Here is a 22,394-nt window from a genome sequence, read left to right on the forward strand (position 1 = left end):
CATAAAGGGCAGCAGCAGAGGACAGGAATAATCTGTTCTTTGTGTCTGCTGCGGAAAGGACAAGAAATAATGGGCTTAAACTGCAGCAAGGGAGATTTTGACTGGATGGTAAGAAAAACTTTCTAATAATAAGGACTATTAGAGCCCCGCGACAGACAGCCCAGGGAGGAAGCCGTATCTCCATCACTGGAGGCTTTTAAGAACAAGGCAGACAAATATCTGTCAGAAATTATATAGGAATAGTTGATCCTGCCTTGGGGCAGGGGATAAATTAAATTACCTTTTAAGGTCCCCTCCAGCTCTCCCCTTCCGTGATTCCTTGTTAAGCACGTCACCAAAGGCTGTATGCCTTTAAGGAGGAAGCATCTCCCTAAGAAAACAAGCCCATCTGTCATGGGAGAAGTGCTGTCATTAGCAAAGCTAAGGAGGCGGGTGGGCAGAGCTGCAGAGGTGAAGACCCACCGACCCAGGCGCAGAGACGGGGTTGATTTGCTCAACGCGTGACCGCTCGCCCCCCGTGCGATGGGGCACCCATGCCCTGCAAAAGCATCTTGGGGGGGGAGCCCTCGGTGAAGGCAAGACCCTTGGGCAGCAGAGCGCAGAGGCAAAGGAGCCGTCCCGGGGGGAAGGACTCATAGATTGCCAAAGTATTTTGGACAAGGTGGTGGGGAAAAAAAACCAGTATAACACAAGATTATTTTTTTTTGCATGGCCACTTTTTTGGGAGGGTTTGGTTCCCACCGGCTTGAGCAATGCCAAGGCTGAGCTGTGCCCCAGCGTGCCAGCGGCATCCGGAGCTGCCGAGGAGCTCTGTCTGTCCCGGGAGAGGCGCCCACACCTGGGAAGAGGCTGCTGGAAACTCGCAGGACAGATTTGCAGTTTAGAGCATCAAATCGTGCTAACGGTGACAGGATTTCCCTTCCTTTCCAAAGACGAGCTCCTTCATCATGCCGGCTGTTTAGCAGGAACCGAACAAGCGAGCCAGACCCGTCTCCCACCTCCTCTAACCTTTATTCCCCACCGAGCCGCTCGTCAGCCGTTGGTTGAGCGGGTGCGTAACTCCATCCGGGAGCGTTATCTCATGCGGGGCCGAGGGAAGGGCTATGACCCTCCCCGGGGGGACACGCTCCCCACGCCAGGGTGGCAGGGGATGGATCTGCCCGGGGTCCGGGTTGGCTGTTTGTTTGGGCGTTTCGGAGTGGTTTATGGCCAGGCTGCAGACAGCGGGGCTGCAGTCAGCCCCTCTCGCCCGGCCGGCGGGGGGGAACCATGCTGACGCGCTCGGTGCCTTGCCGATGCCGTCATACAATAAATCTGCAGCGTTCTCTGGGGACAGCTGTCCAGACACGGGAGAGGTTGGGCACAGCTTCCTGGGAGACCTGCTGAGGAGCCTGGAGCCTGAGGAGACACCCAGGGAGCCTGGGAGGGAAGGGGGACGGCGACTTACCTGCAGCCCAGCAGCAAGTCCCTGGTAGGGTTCGCAAGAGACCGCCAACTCAGGGACCTCTCTTGTCCCAGGCTGGCACACAGCCCCCCCCCCGGGTCCGAGATGGCAGACAAATCCCAGCACTTTGCAGTAACCTCCGTTCTGGCCACACTCCTGTGTGTCCCTGCCCTTACAAAAGGGACCGTGTTTTATCCGAGCATCTCCAGCCTCTATAAGGAGACACTGATGCCCCAGACCAGGTGGGATTCCAGATCCAGGGCAAAAGACAAACCTACCCAGGACCTTTCTGGGTCTCACCAGCTTCTGCCTATTCCAGAAGCCTGCAGGATTGGGGATACACGCGTACTGACACACAGGTGTTGCGGCAGGGAGTGGCACGTGCACACCAAGCACGCTCGAGTTCTTCCACCGAGCGGCATGTGGACCCTTCGGCACCCGCACACGCTCCCGGGTTGTGGGGCTGCTGCTGCTTCGGCCCCCGCTGCCTCCGGAGGGTGATGCTGTGCATGAGAATCAGGTGCGGGCAGGGCCACGGGGAAAGGCAGGTACCCGGTCGCTATAGAAACCGGCTGCAGGAGGACGGAGAGGAGGAAGATGGGGTGTCGATCCCCACCACGCTGCTTCCTCAAGCAGCAGCAGCTCCCCTTGGCCCCCAGCCGACAGCCCCCACCAGCCGTGCTGGTTTTGGACCCCACCGCTTGCCAAAACCGGCAATGCCCGCCCAGGGATGGGGACAAGGCACAAGGGATGTGCAGACTTTGCTGCTCCCCAGTGAGTTATTCAGCCTCTCCGAGCCCTGGGGCTTCGTCTCTGTAGCAAAGAAAATTGGCCTTTCCCTGCCAGGTCCCTCTGAGTACAGATCCATTGGCAGCTGCTGGAGATGGATAGATGGCGGGGGGTGGCAGCACTCCCAGGATGAGCCTTGCCTGCCTTTGGGCGGTGAGCAGTGTTAGAGGAGTCCACGACACCCCGGCCCCAGCCTTTTCCTCCCCAGTTACACCTTGGGATATGGCCAGGAGGACATGAAACGCCCAGCCCCGGCTGGGGTCCGGAGCAGAGAAAGGGAACGCGACGGGCACAGCCCCTGCTCATCCAGAAACCTTGACGTGTTCCACAAACCCTCCCGAGCAAGGCCGGGAGCAGGGCGATGGTGTTAGCACTGTCTTCAGGGAGGGAAGGGGGCGAGGGGTGGGCAAGGGCAGCTGACGGGGCAGGCGGCGTGTGGTACCCGACTCCCAGCCCCCTGCCCCCTGCCCGCCCAGCCTCGCGTATTGCAGCCCTACAGATGCGATCAAATCACCGTGACCTACAAATTAGCTCCTGGACCCACTTTATGCTAAATGGCGTAGGAATACAACAGACTCTGGCAAGACTTCAAATTAAGACTGCCAATTAATGCTCCTCTTGGGGCTAATTAAATATTACTTTCCATAGCACTCTTCCCCTCCCCTAAATACTTTGCCAACTACTTCCAGACCCAGCGCGACGCAGCTGCCGGGGGCAGATGGCAGCAGCCGCAGCGCGGGGGGGACCCTCCCCAGTACCCGGGCAGGGACCTCTGCGTCCCCGCACCCTCTCAAGCTCTAACACGCGCTGAAGTGATTTGATTTTGGAGTGATCAGTGGGTAAATTGGCCTTGCAGAGATTTCAATCAATGGTTCCCTGAAGTCAAGGGCTCGCAATTCCTCCTACTTTGACGGAAATGCCTTTAAGGATGTGAATTATACGAGCAGAGGGATGACAGGGAGTGATGGGTGGCGGGTTCTCACCTGGCCGGATCAGCGGGTGACAACAGGTCCCCGCGCTACAGGCTGCTGTGACAAGGCAGCAACGCCTGCAGCTTTAACCCTGCCACGAGCCACATGTCCAGCAAGAGCTTTGTCCTCTCCCCAGAGTCTCTCTGCCCCAGTTTCGGGGTCTCTGGAAGGCCAAGGTTGCACACACGCCATGCAGCCAGAGGAGACCTCGGGGGAACTCGCCCCACAGCAGCGTCAGCGATTCCCTGTCACACCGGCCTCCCGTCAGGGAGGACAAGACTCGGGAAATCAGAGAAAGACAAAGCCCAGTGAGAACACGGCTGTCCAAACCGCCTTCCTGCTCGCTCCCGGCGAGACGCCAAACGCTGCTGGCGACTCCCAAAACCAGGGAGTTTCAGCCCCAGCAGCGGGAGAGCGAGCTGCCGGGAGCCGTGGGATCGCAGGAGGGTCAATGGCCACGAATGCCTCAAAAAACTTTGCATATAAAACGCAAGCTGGCAGAGGAATGGCAGCCTCTCCGAGGACGCACAGCTAGCTGAAAAATCACGAAAGTCGGGTTTGCTGAAGACAGGAGAAGCGCGCGTGTCTGCAGACAGCCGAGGACCATCCGTGCTCTGGTCCCAGAGTTACGCCTCTGGGCAGAGGCACCCACCGTCGCCCAAAACGGGGGAGCTCCAGGGAAGCAGCAACATCCCCAGCCAAACACGCTCAACACACTCCTGCGCCTGCGGAAAGCCCGAAACCGTGGAGAGAGAACTTCGGGGGCCTGTTGGTTTTTTGGGTTTTTTTAAAGCACATTTTGATCTCCAAAGCTGCGACAGTGCTGGAGAGCAGAGCTGCTGCAAGGAGGCAGAGCCAGAAGTGGGGTGTGGGGGTGCTTCCCCGAGCTCCTGCATTCCCCAAATTCTGCTCTGGAAACCAAAGAGCTCCCACGACCTCCAGGCGGGCAGGAGACAGGCATGGGCAGAGGGCAGCGTGTGGAAGAAGCCTCCCTGCCCGCAGCCCTGCCGGCAAATAGAGGGCACAGTCCCCGGAGCTGGCAGCCGGGGCTGCTGCCGGCCAGGGCTCCATCACCGAGAGCAATATCAAAAGGGGGGGGGAAGAAAAAACCACAAACAGGGCAGGGGGGAAAAAAAAAGAAGAAAGAATGAGAGATGAGAAAACATCTCGGCTGGTACAGCCGGCCCCGAGCCCCAGGAGAGCATCAGCTACTGGGCTTCTCCTCCCGTTTCCATAGCAACACAATTTGGTGCTCTTTAGAAGAGCTCGCTCCCCCCTCTCCCCCTAGTTAATTTTATTTCGTGTTTTGAAATAAAAGTGGTTGATATGGCTTTTGTCTCAGGAGCCTCCTGTGGGGGGGAGAAAAGGGAGAATATCAACAGATCTGGAGGGGCTGCAGAGGGGAAAGGGGGACCTGGACCCCCCCACACCCCCAAATCAGCCATCCTGGAGCAGCAGCTTTGCTGGGTGCTCCTGAGCTAAGGCACTTCGGGGTGCTGGCCGTGAATCGCAGGGTGGATGATGGGCTGGAGATGGGTGCCAGCCCCATCACTCACTCCCCAACCTTGGGAAGCACCCCAGGACCTCAGTTCCCCTCCCGCGAGCCGGATGCCACCACCCTCCTTTTGCCCCCCCTCGTCCCTCCAGGCAGGGCAGACCCACCTGCGGTCGCGCAGATGCAGTGCCGACCCCCAACCCCCCCCCCGAGCCCAGCCACCATACAATTGTGTCAATGCTCCGGCTGCGACCCTGAACCCTCCCGCTCCAAAAACCCTCCCTTTCCCAGACACCCCACCGGGATGGCAGCAGGGAAAGGGCTAGGAGACACAGGGGTGGCACAAACCATCCCTTTCACCTTTACAACAGTATTTCCTACACCAGGAACAGGCGTCGGAGCTGCCTTTCCCCAACGCTCGCCCACAGGATCGGGACCTGCCGACATCCATCCACACCGAGCCACGGCCGCTCGGACTCGGAGCAGGGAAGCAGAGGCAGCCCAAGGCTGCCGCTCGGCTCCTCCTGAGCATTCGGGCTAATGAAGGCGGCTGCATCTGTTCGTTGCTAACAGTAGGGCTGTTTGGGAATGTTTTGATTAAATATTTTTCAATCGAAAATTCCAACTGGTTGAGATTGAACTCGTTTGCCTGAAATAATGGGTGTGGAGAAGTTTCCCAGTTAAAGGAAAAGGACTGCGGAGAAACGCATGGGAATTTTTACTTCCTTTAAACTATAACACCTTCTATTTCACAATTTAATTTATAGGGAAAGAATGTTAAGCGAGATCAAGTCAATGTTTTGAAGCGGTAGGAAGAAAAACGCTTCAGTAACCAGATAGCTCTGTGGATTTTCCCCTGGGTTTTAAAAAAAAAAAATAAAAAAAAACCTTTTCATCCCAACAGAGAATGGGAAAACACTTTAAAATCTCAGTCCTTGTAGGAAAAAAGCTGCCCACCTCCAGAAAACCTGTTGGTGACGACCAGCCAGGGCAGGTCCCAGCCAGACCCCAACCTTGGGGCTGATCTCAGCTGTGGAGCGGGATCCGGGAGCAGCTTCCCAGCTTCCCACCCCACCTCCGGGACGGGGAACGGAGCGTCCCCGACCTCCTGCTCCGCCGCCGTGGCCCTCGCTGCCAGGGGACGCAGCCACCGCCTCCCCTGGGACCAAAACTTCCCGCATCTCCAGCTCCAGGAGCCCACGCGTTGCCCCCTGTGAGAAAGCAGGATCCTGCCCAGCCCACCTCCTTGCAACACCGACGCCTCTCAGCCAACGCACGAAGGAGAAAGTGAGCAAAAAAACCCCGATTTCTGGGCAAACCCCCCCACACACACACACCTGTGCGGGCAGGGCCGGGCAGTGCGGCTGCTGGGCTCCGCCTGCGCTCGCCGGGCAGATATTGCCACCCTGTGGGCAGGGCTCGCAAGCACCAGCTGCAGCAGCTCGGGGAAAATCCTGAAAACCCTTCATTAGGTTCCTCCGGTGCTAAAAAATTGCACACACACACACACACCCCCGGCAAGAGCCCCCCGCTCTCCCCGCCGCGGGAGGGAATCGCTGGGTGAGAGCAAGGCTGGCGCTGCGGGGCGAAGCGGGAGCGTCGTCACCCCACGGTTTGGGCGCCCCAAGGGTTGGGGGATGCTCCGAAGGCAGCTGTGGAGGGTGGCCGAGGAAACGGGCCCGTTCCCCCCGTTACCAGCCGGATTAATTGCGCTGCGCGGGGTCCTCAGCTCCCCTGGGAAACGGCCCGTGGGCGGGGAGGGCAGCGGCCAGGCTGAAAGCAAAGGGGACGCAGGGCGAAGCGGAAAATAAAGACGTGCTCAATGTCACACAGAAGGGATGGGGGGGCGGCTCTGCCTGCTGCCTCCCCCCTCCGAGAGACCCCAGGGACACTGCTGTCACCTCCGCTTGCTGGAGCCGGTGTTTCACCTGCACCCATGGGGACCCCACCACTGCATGTGCTTGGGAGAGGGGTGAGACACAACGGGGAACGCTTTTGCATTCAATAACAGGCCTGCTGAAAGCACCCTGTGGGTCTGGGCGCTCGCAGTGCGCTGGTAGGTAGCCCCCAGGGAACGGGATGGGTGTATTTGGGCCAGAAACTCAGCAAAACGAGGAGCAAAAGTCAACCCGGGCATCAGGGAGCTCACGCTCAGACCCCGTCACCTCTAAGGTGGCCGCATGGGGTGGACCCATCTGGGAAGGAGAGGTGCTGGGGGACCCCTCTTCCCTCTCCCAGGGAGATGTTGACAGCTGAGAAACATGGAAAATTGTGAGGGATGGTCGTTGTACGGCCACGGGCTGCCCCGGAGAGCGCCGGCCGTGGTCCCTCGCGGCTTTAAAGCCTGTGGGCAAGTATAAATAGCCGTCACATAAAAAAGCTGCTGCTACACGAGCAGCCGGATTAAGCGGAGTTAGGGGAGATAAATACGTATCTCTGTAGATACAAACCTGTGCGTACGTGTGCGTGTGCTCAGCTACACAGTCCCCACTAAAGCCCCCAGGCTGCACGTGGCACTGGGAAGGGACTGCGTGCTCCGACCCCATCCTCCTTGGCTGTTGCCAGAAAGCGCTTGGGGGATACGGCGGCAGGACTGGGGCTTTGGGGGATTGGGAAATCGTAATAATGGCTTATTTATTTGTTTTTATAGCTTTTTCACTTAATAGCTTGTTTGCTTTATTTTTACACAGGACAGCGCTGAAATGCGACTGGGGTGGGAGCAGGGCACGGAGCGGCCCCTGGGGAGAGGCAGATGCAGAGGAGGAAAAGGCACGGAGCGGGATGGAAAGGGAAGGGGGAGCCGGGGGGAAGGAAAAGGGGGAGCCGGGGGCCTCCTGGATAAGGTGCAGAAGCACTTTGGGACCCCTCCATCAGGGCAGAAGTTGCCCCTGAAGCGAATGGCCACAAAACCTGTCCCTGCCAGCGATCTGGGCAACTGGGTATGGCCAAAAGCCACCGGGAGGGTGGCACAAAACCAGCCCCAGGGTGACATTGGGGTGTCGGTGTCCTCAGACCCAGCCGTGCAGCCCGGGCGAAGAGCCGCACCCCGCTCAAAAAAACAAAACCCAAACCGAAGTGTTTTATAAGCACCGTTTTTATATTGGTTTAGTTATTTCGACTCCAACTTTTCCAGCAGCGCCGCGGAGGCGATGCAAACACCGGTGTGGACGCGCAGAGGCAGAAACCAAAGCGTCGCGGTTTATTCCGCTTCCCCGGGGCCGAAAGTTTCTCGGTAGGAGAAACCTGGGGGTGGCCTCCCGGTCCCGGGGGGTTCCTCCCCCGCGCGGGGGCTCCCGCTCGCACGCGGGGCTGTGGAAAAGGGGAATGTGGAGAAGGAGCAGCCCTGGCCATGGCTGCGACCGCGGCTGCCGTCGGGCTTTGCTCCCTGGCCCCATGGGCTGGGTTGAGCCTGTCACCGGGTGTCCCCACCACCGGCTGCATGTCACCCAGCCCCAGCACCCCTCGCACGAGCCCCCCATCACCTTTGCCTTGGAATAATTGCTCCAACACGGCAAACTCTGGCAGCGAGGCGGGGAAGAGGAGCAAAACAACTCTCCAACCGCCTCCGGCACCTTGTGGGCAACCGGGTTTGCAACCGAAAGTGGTAAAGGGGGGGGCTACAAGGTGGGGGGCTGTTGCGAGCTGCCCCCCCGCCAGCTCACAGCCCAGCCCGGCAAAGCACGGCGGGGCTGCTGCCAATCGGCCGGAGGGATCGGTACAAAACATGGGTGCAGAGACGCCAAAGAGCTTATTGGAGCCCAGGAGAAGCCCAGCCTCGCAAGGACAACTCCGCGCTAATGCTTTCGCAATAAATTCAACGGCAGCTTCTTTCTAGCAGGCTTTTGGTAGGCGTTTGACCCAACTCCAGTCAATCTAACATCGTTACGCTGCAGTTAATGTCACTTTGAAAGTGCTTTTATAGCTGAAACACTGCTGTACTTAATGTAAACACCGAGGTTATGAGGATTCTTGCACTGACACGGGGAGGTTGTACTGATTAGCTTAAATCACTGTCATGTGGTATTAGTTAAAAGGATGTAAAAAGCAGCGTCTGAGGCCTTGTCTGCGCTGCAGAGCGGGGCTCGTCGGGGAGGGAGGGAGCGACAGGGCTCCTGCCACCGCTGCGCCCGCGGGGACCCGGGGGTAGGTGCACGTAGAGCGATAAACTGGGGGGGGTTTGCAGGGGGACAGGGACCGTTGCGTTACAACACTGATAAAGAACACACAGAGAGCAGCGCTGGGACCCCAACGCTCCCGTATGGTGACCCCAGGAGCTCCGGCACAGCAATGACCCCCCCCCCACGGCGATGACACCCCACGGGTGATGCCGGCAGGTCCTGCGGCACATCCCGGTGGGATCCTCGTCCTGCAGAGCATCCCAGACAGATTTCTCATCTTGCAGCGCATCCCGGTGGGATCCTCGTCCTGCAGCACACGGGTCTCCCCAGCCACCCCACGGCGGAGGACAGGGATGTGGCATCTCTCCAGGCATGCCCAAGGTCGCCAAGAAAAGCCATCGCACAAGCAGGGTGCCCCAGGACTGCGGCCACCCCCGGCGAGACCAGTGGCCTGTCCCTCCACCCAGGGAGCGTTTTACATCGAAGGAAAAGTCCTCCAGCACGAGCAGGGTCTTTGGACCCCTCGGCTGGGCTCTGGCAGGCGACGGATGATAGGGAATGGGCCTTTGGCGAAGGTTTCTGGTTGATGGGGATGAAGCCGGGATGGGAACGGCTGCAGGAACGGTCTCCTGTAGGAAATCGAGTCGTCGGAGCGACGTGCCCGGGCTCCGACGGGGGGTGGCTGCTCTTTGCTGGCAGGTCCATGGGTGGCAGAGCAGGGTGGGAGCGCTGGAAACCCTCCCTTCCGTAGAAAACAAACCACCAAATTGCATCCCCGCCCTCACTGCAAACATGGTCTCACCCCTCCGCCTGCCGGCCCCCCAGCACGTCCCCCCCATGTCCCCTCCTGGCCAGGGCATCGCCCCGGCCCCCACCTTCGCCATGTCCACTGGGAAAACGCAGCCACGTCCTTCCACGGCTGGGGTGGGGGATTTTTTTTTCTTTTTTTTTTTTTTTTTTCCTAAGAACATTTATAAAGATCTCATTGTTGAAAGGAAAAATGGGATCTCCTTTCCTTTTACCTTCCAGGGCAGCCCTAACCCCTCTCCCCTCGTACAAAAACACACAGGAAAGGGGTTTCTTTTCTGCTTGATTAGATTCAAAGGGATCTTTGTCTGGGGGTAGGTAGAGAAAAGCCCTCCCCCACCTCCCTTTTGACCCTCAAGACTCTGTCTGGTTTTGTTTTAAACCAAGAGAGACAGAGCTACACCCTTGGGATGTTATAAATATATATACCGGGAGGACGGGGGGGTGGCGTCATTCGATTTTCCCGGACGGCAGCTCCAATCCATCCGACCCCGCGTTTCTCCCCCCATCTCTGCAGCGCACGCCGGGGGTTTGCCTCCAGATGCACATAGGGGGGTTCCCAGGAGCAGCACCCCCCCCCACGCTCCTTCCTCCCTCTAAAAGCCTCTCCCCCAGTTGCCATGTTAGTGCATTATTCCTAAAGGCTCCTCCAGAAGAAAAGCCATCGGCAGGGTGGGACCAGCACCCCCCTGCTCGGGGTGGGGGGCACGGGGAGGGTCCTGCTGCCTGGGGGAGCGGCTCCCCCCAGGGCCCCGGTACCCCTCACCCAGCCTGAAAGAGATCAGGGGTTTCTGCAATAATACATACGGTATTAAATCATACGTACGCACACGTGGATGTACGTGCTCCGTGCGCGCGGCTGAGCACACGTGTGCACACAAACGCCCATAAACCAGAGAACGCAGCTGCACACATTATTACCTACAAGAAGTTTGTAAAGCCGAAAACACGCCGTGGACCCCCCAATATACTAATTTTTTTTTTTCCTGTCTAGATTTTTCTCACATTTCCAAAGAAAAAAGGAAAAAAAAAATCTATTTTGAAAACCACGTACCTCTCCTTATCTTTACTGGCAATTAATTTCAAGGAGGGGGTGTTCAATTTTGACAAGGACTCTAAACATGTTAATATTTGAAGAGGGGAAGAAGTATGACATTAATTATTCAGGTATTAGTAGGCATGCTGACAGCATAGCCCAAACGATTTTCTGTCACAAACTGCTATTAACAGATATTTTTTTTCTCCTCCACAGAAGTATTTTACAAAGACTCGGTACCAGCGCTTCTCCTGGAAGAGTACGTGCTGAAATTATCATTATAACTGTCGGAGCGGTAAGGATTAATAACGAAAATAGTGGGAACCAGAGCGCACAACAGCCCCCGTAACCGCGGGACTAAAACCCAAACGTACAATAGTGCAAAATCGCGGTGGTGCACCGAAACCGCCTCTCTGGGGGCCCACATCCCATCCTGCACCCCCATGTGCTCGCACCCCAACCTGCACCCCGGGCTCCTGCCCCCCCCCGGGACCCTCATCCCGACCTGCACCCTACCCCAGCCGTTCACCCCAACCTGCACCCCGGGTTCCTGCACCCCCCGGACCCTCATCCCGTGTGCTCACACCCCAGCCACGCACCCTGGGGGGTCACATCCAGCCGTGCCCCCCACCCCCGCACCCCACCTTGCCCCACATCCCGCACCCCCGGCGGGACCGGCAGGGGAGGACGTTGCTGGGCAGCCCATTACCAACCGAAAGGGGCTTCTCCCCCGGCCCCCCCGGGCGGCCCAGCTGGGGGGAGCACAGCTGGGGGGAGCACAGCTGGTCCCGGCCCGGGTTCACAGAGTTCAGGCTGCCGAGATTTTCGGGCGAGATAGGGAAAGCTGACACCCGGGGGGCGCCCCCCCCGGCCCCGGCCGGGCCACCAGCCGGCCCCGCAGCCCCGCCACCTCGTTAGGGACCCCCACGGAGTGGGGCCGGGGGGGGCGGCCAGGTGACACCCCCCTTCCAGCCGGCCCAGGGTCGCGTCCCGCCCGGCCCCGCTCCCCCGAGGTGCCGCTCCCCGGGCGGGGCTGAGCCGGGCAGGGGGGCTGCAGCCAGGGCTCCTCCATCGCCGCCTCCTTCCCCAGCTCCTCCCGAGCCGTTTCCTCGTCTCAGTCCTTAAAAAAAAAAGGAAATAAGGAAGGAAATGGGATGTCATGACATCATCCTGCCCCCTCGCCCCGTCGCTGTCCCCACCCGGATCCTGCCCCCTCCCAGGACGGGTGATGGGTGCCCACCAGCCACCCTGAGGTGACACACCATGTCCCTGGGTGGATTTGGGGGTGCAAGAAGCTTTCATGTATGAGTATTTCCCCTGGGGCACCTTTCAGGGAAGGGCATCCCACCTGGATAAATGCAGAGAAAAGTGGGAATTAGCCGGTGGGGGGGGAATACAAGTATGCAAGTAAGGAATGGGAGTTATTTGCAGGGTGGAAGGGAGTCTCCAGTTCACCAAGAGCCGCTGGTCCTGCAGGCACCCAGAGGGACACGGAGCGGGGCAGAAGCAGCCCCATCACATGCCCATGTCCCCAAAACCTCCCCATTCCCCCCAGGCCCTCCCTGCCCCGTTGGAGGTTATTCACTTCCATATTTATGTATTTCTGCTGTTGGGAACCATCGGGGAGTACCTGAGCACTGGCCCAACAGGGAGAACGGCAGCAGAAGAGACAAATCCCCGGCACCCACAACTCAAAATAACCCTATTTCCCAGAAAACCACCTTGGCTCAGGGGGTTCCAGCCAGAAGCAGCTGGTGGAGGGCTGGGGAGGGGAGATGGCAGCACCCCAGATCCCTGGCCTCGCCAGGACCTGCCACCTCCCCACATTCCCGCCAGCTTTCAGGGGACGAGCTGGTCCCACACACACTTCATCCCAGTTTCTTGCTTCCAAAATCCAAACTTAAGTAGCTTTGGAGTCATCTTTCTCCCTTGTTACCGATGCTTCTTTTTGCGCTGCACTGGGAAAAGTAACTCCAGCATCCGCAAATGAGAAGCGAAGAATATATAAAGTTAGTTATAAATCTAACAGCAGCATTTCTGATATTTCCCCCCCCAAAAAAAGAAAAAAAAAAAGTCACCTCTGATGAGAAGTCAAAGAGCAGTTCAAAAATAATCCTCAACTTGGGCCTTTACTGCGAGCCAAGGAAGGGTTTTCATGGTGTTGGAAACCACAGAGAGCAAAACGTGGGCCTCATGCTCCGGAGAGAGGGTTGATTCCAGAGCACATCCCGATGGGTCGCTGCTTTTTTTGGGACGAGCCGCTCGCATGCAGGATCCCAAGTCTGGTCTGCAATGTCTTTGGTTATTTTGGGGGGGGTTTAACCGCTGTAACGAATGGCTGATTACAAGCAGTCGCCCGGGTGGTTGCTGGTATTTCCAGCTGATTAAAAGGCTGGATGAGCCCAGTGTGTAAAACTGTAGGAAAAAATGGAATTTCAGGTAAATAGCCAAAGCGCACAGGGCCCCAAAGCAGAGGGGCCTGATTCTCCTGGGGAAAGGGAGTGGATCCAGTGGGGAGGCCGATGGGCAACTGGGGTGAAATGGGGCTAAAATGGGTCAGATGGCTAACACCGCCCCGAGCCCCACACGCACATTCCGGGATCCCCAAACCCCTCCTGGGGGAGCGGCTCCCCATGGGGGGGACACCCCCGGGGGTCACCCCAGCGCTTTGGGGACCCCCCTGCCACCCCCTTTTCCCCACAAACCCAGCCTGGGTCCGGGCAGGGTGGCGAAAGCCGCGCCGAAACCAGGATTTCGTGGCATTTTTCCACCCCCACGGTCCCGTCCAGGGGCGAGCACCGGAGCCGCGCACCGGACCCGGCGGCGGGGGGTGGCTGCCTCAGCCCCCATTTTCTGACAAAGGCCAGGCGAAATCCTCCGCCAGTTTTGGGGAGGGGGGGGAAGGATGAGCACAGTTTCCCATATGGCCTCATTTAGGGTAATTTCTTTCAATTGCTAAAAGCATAAACTCCACCTTTGGAGCCCGTAGATTTATACGGAACAGCTGAAGGATCCTCCAAAGCGCTTTATGGGCTGGCCGGGAGGGCCGGCTCCCACCTTCCAGAAAGGGTGGCCGATAATTTTTTTTTTTTTTCTTCTTTTTTTAAAGAAGCAAACTCATTTGTTGCCCTTTTTTTATTATTATTTTTCCTCCCCCGCTTTTTTTTTTTTTTTTTGGTAGGAGGGAGATATTGATAACATGGGAGTTAGAAAGAGCCTCATAACTCACAATAAACCCTTGTCCATTCTCTTCTATTGACTACATGTAAACATGGTAAATGAAAGGCCTTTAGTGACACTTAATCCCTCACCCCCCTCCCCGCTTGGCCCCCCCGCTCCCTCCCTGCCCCCAGCCCAGCCTGCCCTGGGAGGGGGTTACGCCGCTTTTTTTCTCACAGCTTGCTGTTTTACTCAGCCCCTCCTCTGCTATCTAATTTATCATTAACACCCTGACACTAAACTAAATAAATGCAGCGGTTTCCCTCTGCTTCCCCCCACACCTTGCTGCAAATTTCTTCCCTTCCCGAGTTTTTGACCCGCAAATCTACGGGCTTGAAGAGGGGGTCGGAACCCCCCGCCCCGTCCCCGGCAGGTCCCGTGCTGGTCCCTGCAGATAATTAACGTCATTATTAAATTACCTTCTTTAAAAGATAATAATAATAATAGCGGGGTCATTTGGCTGCGATTAGCCCCGGTGCGGTCTCGCCGGGGGTTGCTGCCTCCTGCTCCGGCTGCTCCCAGGCTTCCCCTCTCGAAATTTTAAATGTTTTTTAAAGGGGAGTCATTTGAACTGGGATTCCTTTCCTCCCTGCCAGAAAGGAGGAGGGGAAAAGAAGGAGGGGGGAAAAAAAAAAAAAAAAAGAAGCTACAAATAGGTTTCAAGCGCCGCGTTCCTGCTTCGCAGATCGATATTCTTGTGTAATTTGGGTTTCAGTGATTTTTAAGGGCGGAGAGGGGTTTTTACCTGGCCTCCTGCAGAAGCGAGGTCATCAGATGATTTTGTGGCAATCGAATAATACCTAGTTATTAATCACAACTAATGAGGTCCTGACTGGGGGGGTGCATTTCGTTTCTCTTTCCATTTTTCTCGGTTCGGAGAGATAATCTTTCTGGCTGCGAAAGAGCCGGGTAAATGCTTCCCAGGTCAGAATTTCCACCTTCCCAACTCACATCCGAAATAATAGACTTTGAGCCCCTTTCAACACATCACCCAGAGGAAAACCACTTCTAGTCTTTGGGTCGCTTGTTCTGGTCGATGTTGGGTTTTGTGTTTGGATCTGGCTCTACAGAGGCTGCTCCGACAGGATCTTCCCGTCTTCAGCCGTTTTTCCTTTGGTAGAGATTTAAAAATATATCTGAAGTGCTCCTTCCACAAGGGCACTGACTCCTGAGGCCCTCAAAATAGAAACACATGTTTGGGGAACACTCTCTGGCCTACAAATTAGAGGGAAGGAGCTATTGATTTCTGATTAAATGTCGAAGAAAAAGGTTTCACTTGGGCAAAACTTGTCCACAGAAACACCGACACACACAGAGCAGCCAAGCACACGTGTGGACACGCGGTCACACACTCACACACATGACGGACACACGCGTGTGGCTCCGCACAGCTGTACGGCACAGAGGGATGGAGCCACGTGGAGCAGAGGACGCGGCCACAAACACGCGGGGACACGCTCGCGCACGCAAACACACAGGCGCACGCGTCCCACGTGGGTGCCAGGCCCACGGGTGGGTGCGAGCGGAGGAACGTGCTTCCCAAACCACGTCAATAAACACGCACGGCCAGATGTGCAGGGCCACAGCTGTACACAGACCGGCGGCACGGGCCGATACACGCTCCCTCCGCGGCACGCAGGCACGCGCACACCCTGCGTGGGTGGACACACACGCACACGCACACACACACACATCCTGCGTGCACAAATGCACAACACACCCCCCCAAAAGCGAGCACCCCCCGGAGCACCCACGCCTCCCACACACATGGGTGCCCACCACCCAACCCACCCACCCCCCCAGCACGCACCCACAAAAAGGGCCGAATATCAGCCGGTTCTGTAAAAAAAAAAAAAAAAAAGTATTTATTTCTCAGCCTAGATTCCATATTGCACGCAGGAATTAACACTTTCATCGTCATATACTTACAACAACTTCAAATAAATAAAGGTACAGTAAATCTAAACAGAAAACCCAATACATGGCTGGAAAAGGCTCTTTTTCTCCCCTGGGTGGCTATTTTTAAACGCGTGTTTTGGGCCGGGGTGTGGGGAAAAGGCAGCATCGGCCTCTGGATGTGCCCAGCCCGGGGAAATAACCCCCCCCTCCCCACCCACAGCACCCCCCGAAAATAAATTATCCCTGGGCAGAAGCATCCCTGGGTGCGGGGGTCCAGCAGAGAAGCACCCATGAAGTGACCGACATTTTTAAACCCACCGGATGGGAATTTTTAATCCAGCAACGCAAAGAGAGAGCAAAGGTCCCTGAAACCCCCAGCCCCCAAATAAACCCTTACAAACCGTGATTACAAAGCACCACACCGTATCCAAGCTGAGATTTTTCCTGAGTCTAAAGCAGGCTGCATTTTTTAAAGCAGCACCCTTTCATAAAAGTTTTCTTTATTTTTTTTTTTTTTTTACAAGATATTTTCGGTTTTCTCCTACCTAGACAAACATTTTTACGGAAAACAAAACACAAAAAAAAAATCAGTTTTTGCTTCTTTTGCACCCGTTTGGAAATAAAGCAATGTCACTGAAGTCATTATAAAGGTGCCTTTATATCCTTTATCCTGTCCTGGCGATGCGAGTTGATCTTTTGCTCAAAACCAGAACTAGTTTGTATCGTTCGAACCGCTCCCTCCTCCCGGCTCATTGTGTCCCGCAGAGGTATTGCTTCTTCCTTGGGCTTGTTCATTTTAAAAAAGTCCAAACCAGGCTATTTCAGAGAATAGTTTGGGTTTTCCTTTTTTTTTGTTTGTTTTTATTTTAATTTTTTTTTTTCAATTTACTTTCCCTGCATCGCCACCCCCCTCTCCAGTCTCCTGCTGGGGGATTGCTAGGAAGATTACTTTCTTTTTTTTGTTTTGTTTTCTTTTGATCGCTTAATTTCCTTGAAACGCGTTTAAAAAACAAACGGGGAGGATTATTATTTATTATTATTATTATCATTATTGTTTGCTGTGAACGGGATGGTTCTGCTGCTGGAGGAGCCATTCAAGGTGTGTTTGTGTGGAAAGTTTTGAGGTATTTTGTATTGTATTCACAGCCCTGCTACAACCCCCGCGCGTTATATACACATTTCTACACCTCCACACGCGTCCGTGTGCCAGCAGATAAACACGGGCGGGCGCAGAGTGTCTGTGTGTGTGCACACAACGGCGTGGATTTCCACACCCCCGCGCGTACCAATGCATCTATAGGCAGAGACAAATACCCGCGGACCCGCACACGCGGGGCTGCCCCCGCACATGCACTTTCCGAGGTGATTAAATCCCTTCGAAAAATATTCCTGAGTTATTTGGCTGTTCCTGCCCGCGGCAGACGGAGCTGCGGAGTCTGGGGGTTTGCTGATATTATTTTTTTTAATATATATATATTTATATTTTTTTTTTTTCTTTTTTTTTTTTTTTTTTAGCATTCATTCCCAGCGCGGATCTCGGGTTTTTTTTTTTCTGCCCGCTCTCCGCGGGCGCGGAGCGGGGCCGCCCGCTTTGTGCGGCCGGGGCTCCCTCCCGCCGCACCGGCTCCGTCCCACCCGCCCTCCCGCACTTTATTTTAAAATTTTATTTTTCCTAGAAAATACATTTTTAACCCGATCTGGATTTGGGGGAATCGGGGAGGGGGGAGAGAGAGCGAACGATCGTGCTCCGGGCTCGGCAGATACACGGAAAAGGGGCTCGTTCCCCGCCCCGCAACGCGTGTCCCCTGCCCTCTCCCGGCTCTGCCCTGTGGGTCCCCCCCCCGGGGGGCCAGGCAGGGGGGTTGTGGGGGACATGCGGGGCAGAACCCCCCCCATTTGTGTGATTCCTGTGCGCGCACCCCGAGACAGCGCTGCGGAGGCAAACTCCCCAAAATGGGCTTTTCTCGTTCCTACACACTCGCAGGGTTTGGGGGGTTGTTTGGGGGTTTTTTTTGGTAACCGTCCACGGCTACGGACATAAAACCTGAATATTTCGGAGACAGAAGAAATACCCTCTTTTGCTCAGCATGGGAGGAACGGGAGGTGGGGTGAAGTAAACAACAAAAAAAGGCAGTTAACCAAAAAACCCGCTAAAAACCCAAGTAAAACAAACATTGCTTTTAGCAACAATTCACCGTCTCCAAGAAAAACAGCGCTTAATAGATACAAAATACGCTTGACCTTAAAAATGTCTTTTTTTCTTTTTTTTTTAAACCCACTGATGGAATTAAAACAAATTAAAAAAAAAAAAAAGAAAAGAAAACGGGCCGTGCCAGATCTGAATATTTTCTTTTTGAACTCTGCGATGATTCTCCTTTCCCTCCCTTTTCCTTTCCTTTTCCACGGGAAGTAAAGGACACTGTGAAACGAGGGGTTTTTTTTGGGGGGAGACAATTTTTTGGAGCATTGTGGAGGAAAAATAGAAATCTCCGAGCGGGCACTGCCTGATCCCCGGCCGCGGGCTGCAGAGATTTTTTCTGTTGCAAAGAAGAGGGAGAAAAAGAAACACCACCATCACCCCCCTAAAAAAAAAAAAATAATCCACATCAGCTTTGATTTGCCTAACGTTTCCAAAACAGAGCAGACTTCAGAGAGCCCGTCGGGCTTTGATGCCAAAGCGGGGTGGAAATCACATCAGAAATAGTCAAAAGAGCCAGTTACAAAGCCACTGGTTTGCAAGAAAAGTTAAACTGGGATATGATTTCCTCTGCAGAGGAGAGAGACATTCCCTCCGCATTCTTCCCCGCATTCCACTCTGGAGCTCGGGAGAGATCAAATTGTCCATCTGTACTCTATTGCTAATGCTCCTGGATCCTATTTCTTGTGCCCGTAAAGCTTTTACAGGCCTGCTACCTTTAGGCGATAGGAGTTAGGGTTATTATCCAGCAAACAACTCACTTTTTTCTTTTTTTTTTCTTTTTTTTTTTTTTTTAACATACATGCAGCAGTTTCAAATAACTTCCTCTCAAAGCCTCCTGTTTTCTTTTAGCAACCAGAATTTCCTGGTCTTTTTAAAGTTGGTGTTTTTTTCCTGTCTCTTAAGTAGACAGAAAACATTACATTGCTATTAATATAGTTATTTGGAATCGCTGCTCCCAGTTTCGCCGGGCTTGACTCGGCCGGAGAAGGAGTGTTTATGCTGCATGACATCATTATTTCTCTCTGCGTGTGATTATTATTAGTTTAATCCAATGCATTTATGGAGGAAAAGGGAGAAATTAGATCTATTCTTTCCTCGGTTTTTTGGTATATGGGGGCGGGGGGGGGGGGGAGAGGGGGCGGCGGGAGCGGGGCCGGGCCGAGCTCTGCCCCTTCCCTGCGCTCCGAACTGCGCGGTTCATCCCAAATCCCTTTGCGGGGAATAACCCACCGCGTTTGGCAGCGGGGCTGGGGGGGGGAGAGGGCGGGGGAGGTGTCCGTCCGCTCCCCACTGTCCCCCCGCCCCACACCCCGCGGTCTGATCGCGTGTTTTACCTTCGTCCCTTAAAACTCACCGCGAAACCAACATCGGACCCTGCGCGTACACGGGCAAAAAAAATCCACCTCCCGCAGGCCGGAGCGGGGAACCGTCCCCCCCCAGCCGAAGCCCTGCACACACTCACTCGCACCCCCCCGAAACGCTCCCGCACCCCCCGGACCCGCACGGCTCCTCCGGGCATCATCCCCCCTTCCCGGGCACCCCCGCCTCGGGCGGCCCCGGGGCTCGGCGAGACGGAGGGGTCCGCTCCCCCCGCTGCCCCGGGACCCCGCCGCCCCTCACAGCCCCCTCCCGCCCCCCCCCTGCAGCTCTCATCTGTTGCATGTAAACCTTTCCTCCGGGCCGTCCGCTGTCCTTAGAGATCCTCCAAGCTATAGCCCCGGAATTTGAGGCTGGGGGGCACGGGGATGGCGTTGCCCCCCAGGTGCCAGCTCCACAGCGGGTGAGTTTTGGAGAGGGCCCAGGAGTTTTTGACCCCCAGGGAGGAGGCAGGACACAGGTCCCCATCTTCCCCCACGACCAGGGAGGGAATACAGGGGAAGTTGCCCATGAGGCTGAAGGAATTCCGAGGCGGGGTTGGCCCGGCGCTGCCGAGGCGTTTGCAATGAGTGTTTCCCTTTTTGGCATTCCTCCTCGGAGTCTTTTGTGGCCTCCCTTTAGAGGAGCTCTGTTGCCTTTCTGCCTCAGCGCCTCTGGCGAGGCGTCTGCGCTTGGCATTCCTTTCCGAGCCATTGCCTTTCAAAGCTTTGTTTGACAAGGTGCCGGGGCTCTCTGCTCTTTTGGAGCCGGGGGATTTGAGCTCTGCGGCTTTACAGGGCTCCGTCCTCCCTCCGTGCCGCAAACTTTTCCCGTCCAGGTTGAACCCTTTGGCGTAACACCACAGCTTGGATTGCCGGATCAGCCGGTCAAAGTGCTCCCGCCGGGGTTCCCCCGCCTCCCCCGGGGGGGCCGGCCCAGGGCTCCCCGCCAGCTCCGGGGCCGGAGGCTGCGGGGCCGAGCCCGGGGCCGGCTCTTGGGCAGGCGCTGGCCCGGCTAAAGCTCCGCTTTGCCTCTCTGCCTGGTCACTGGGGCCTAACGAGGCTCTATTGTTCGAGGCATCTTTGTGCAAATCCTTCCCTTTGGCGCAGGGCTCCGCGTCCCCAAAGCCTCCCTCCTTTTGTTGCGGATCCCCCCCAGGGGTGCTGCTCGGGGAGGGAGGGGGGGAGGAGGAGGAGGAGGAGGAGGAGAAGAAGGAGGAGGAGGAGGAGGAGGAGGAAGGGGAGGCCTCCTGCTTTGCGTACAGCTCCGGCAGCGGCTGGGCCCCCGAGCCCAGGGCTGGAGCCGGGCTCAAACTTTCCAAAGTTGATGCTCGCAAAGTCCTGGCCCAGAGCTGCTGCGAGAGGAAGAGGAGGTTGGGGTCGGGGCGCAGGGCTTTGCCCACGCTCGGGGGGGGCTCGGCGGGGCGCTCCTCGCCGAGGGGGGGCTCCCGGGGGGGCTGCGGCTGGAAGCGGGGCAGAGCCGCCTGCCTGTACCGGGTGCTCTGCACCGAGTCCCCGCTGCACAGCGAGCTGCTCTCCGACTCCGAGGAGCTGCCTTCCTCGCTGCTGCAAGAGGTGTCCCCTTCCTCCTCCTCCTCCTCCTCCTCCTCCTCTTCCTCCTCCTCCGACGAGTCGCTGGAGGTGGCGGGGCTGGACCCCCCGAAGTCCAGGCTGGAGTCCGAGTCGCTGGAGTAGCCGGCGGAGGTGCCCTGTCGCTTGGAGCCGGGGAAGACGGAGGAGCGGCCTTTCCTGGGGGCCACGGGTCCCTTCTCCGCCGGGAAGAGCCCCTTGGCGCAGCAGGGACCCCGCTTGCGCCGCCCCGGCTGGGCGAGCGCGGCCGCCTGCGCGGCGGGGTGCGCGGCCGCGGGGTGCAGCAGCCCCAGGTCGCGGGGGTACCCGGCCAGCACCCCGGCGAAGAGCCCCCCCCGGCCCGCCAGCCCGCAGCCCCTCCGACCGCCCCGGGGGGGTTTCTGGAAGGCGGGGAAGGCCCGGTGGAAGGGCTGCGGGAGAAGCGCGGCCGGCGCCGAGCGCGGCTTGGGGAAAGCTGGGGGCAGCTTGGGGCGGGGGGGGGCGGCGGGGGCGCAGCACCCCCCGGCTCGGCAGGACGGCAGGAGCTGGGGCCGGGGGCAGGGGAAGAGCTCCCCCGGGGCCGGCAGCAGCAGCTGCTCCCTCCTCTTGCTCTTCCTCTTCCTCTTCCTCCTGCGGGGGCTGAGGCTCTTGCAGGAGGTGCAGAGAGCCTCCAGGTCCGCCTTGGAGATGAGGGAGCATTTCACCGCGCGGGTGGGCACCGAGTTGATGGCTTTGAGGGTCCGGAGCTCTTTGAGATCGCAGCGGCGGCTCTTGATCTTTAAGGTTTCCATCTTCTTGCTGATGGTGGTCCTGGGGATATCCTTAAACAGGTCGCTGAGGACCTGGGCCAAAGCAAACATCTGGGTGCCATTGATCTGTAAGTATCCCAAGTTTATCCCTTCGATTTCTTGATAGCCAGCATGAAAATCCCCCGGCCTGGCTTCCCCATTGTAATCCATGGTGGCTGGAACAATTCCGAAGGTCCCTTCGCAGGTCAGGAACATTTTGCAAAGAGCATTTACTTTGTCTCTTTCAAAGGGGGCTTTGAAAATAAGGACATATTTGTTTCCACTCCCTGATCACACACATCCCTACCCCTCCGGAGAGGTGGGGAAGGGGGGAGGGGAGGGAAAAAAAAAAAAAAAAAAAAAAGAGGGAAAAAAAACCAAAAAAAAAGCCAAAGCGGTCGATCTCCCTTTCAAACGCTCCAGTCAATGGTTTGCAACATCTTCCAAACACCCAGTTCCTCCGCCTGTACCGGGGCTTGACTCCTCGTCTTCCCCCTCCCCAGCAAAAAAAAAAAAAGAAAGAAAAATAAAGAAGTCAAACATCTTGCATCCTCCGGGCTCCCCCCGGCCAGCTCCCACCCCGCGGCCGCGCACCCCACCTTCCACTTCAAAAATAATCTCCTTTTTTTGGGGGAGGGGGCCGGGAGGGGACGGGGTGGGGGGGAATCAACAAGCACAGACCCCCCCTTTGCTGTGCAAAGCCA

At 56.7% G+C, this 22,394-nt stretch overlaps 1 protein-coding gene across 1 annotated transcript; it reads right to left on the reverse strand.

Annotated features, from left to right (window-relative positions):
* Positions 1–16,518: 16,518 nt before the first annotated feature.
* On the reverse strand, positions 16,519–21,906 carry EPOP (elongin BC and polycomb repressive complex 2 associated protein). The gene is made up of 2 exons (XM_063354673.1): positions 19,647–21,906; positions 16,519–16,564 (listed from the first exon to the last, which is right to left on the reverse strand). The coding sequence occupies exon 1, from the start codon at positions 21,904–21,906 to the stop codon at positions 19,672–19,674; it is 2,235 nt and encodes a 744-aa protein (XP_063210743.1). The 3' UTR covers positions 16,519–16,564; positions 19,647–19,671.
* Positions 21,907–22,394: the final 488 nt, after the last annotated feature.

This window comes from Chroicocephalus ridibundus, chromosome 17 (assembly GCF_963924245.1).
Source record: "Chroicocephalus ridibundus chromosome 17, bChrRid1.1, whole genome shotgun sequence".
Classification (NCBI taxonomy): Eukaryota; Metazoa; Chordata; class Aves; order Charadriiformes; family Laridae; genus Chroicocephalus; species Chroicocephalus ridibundus.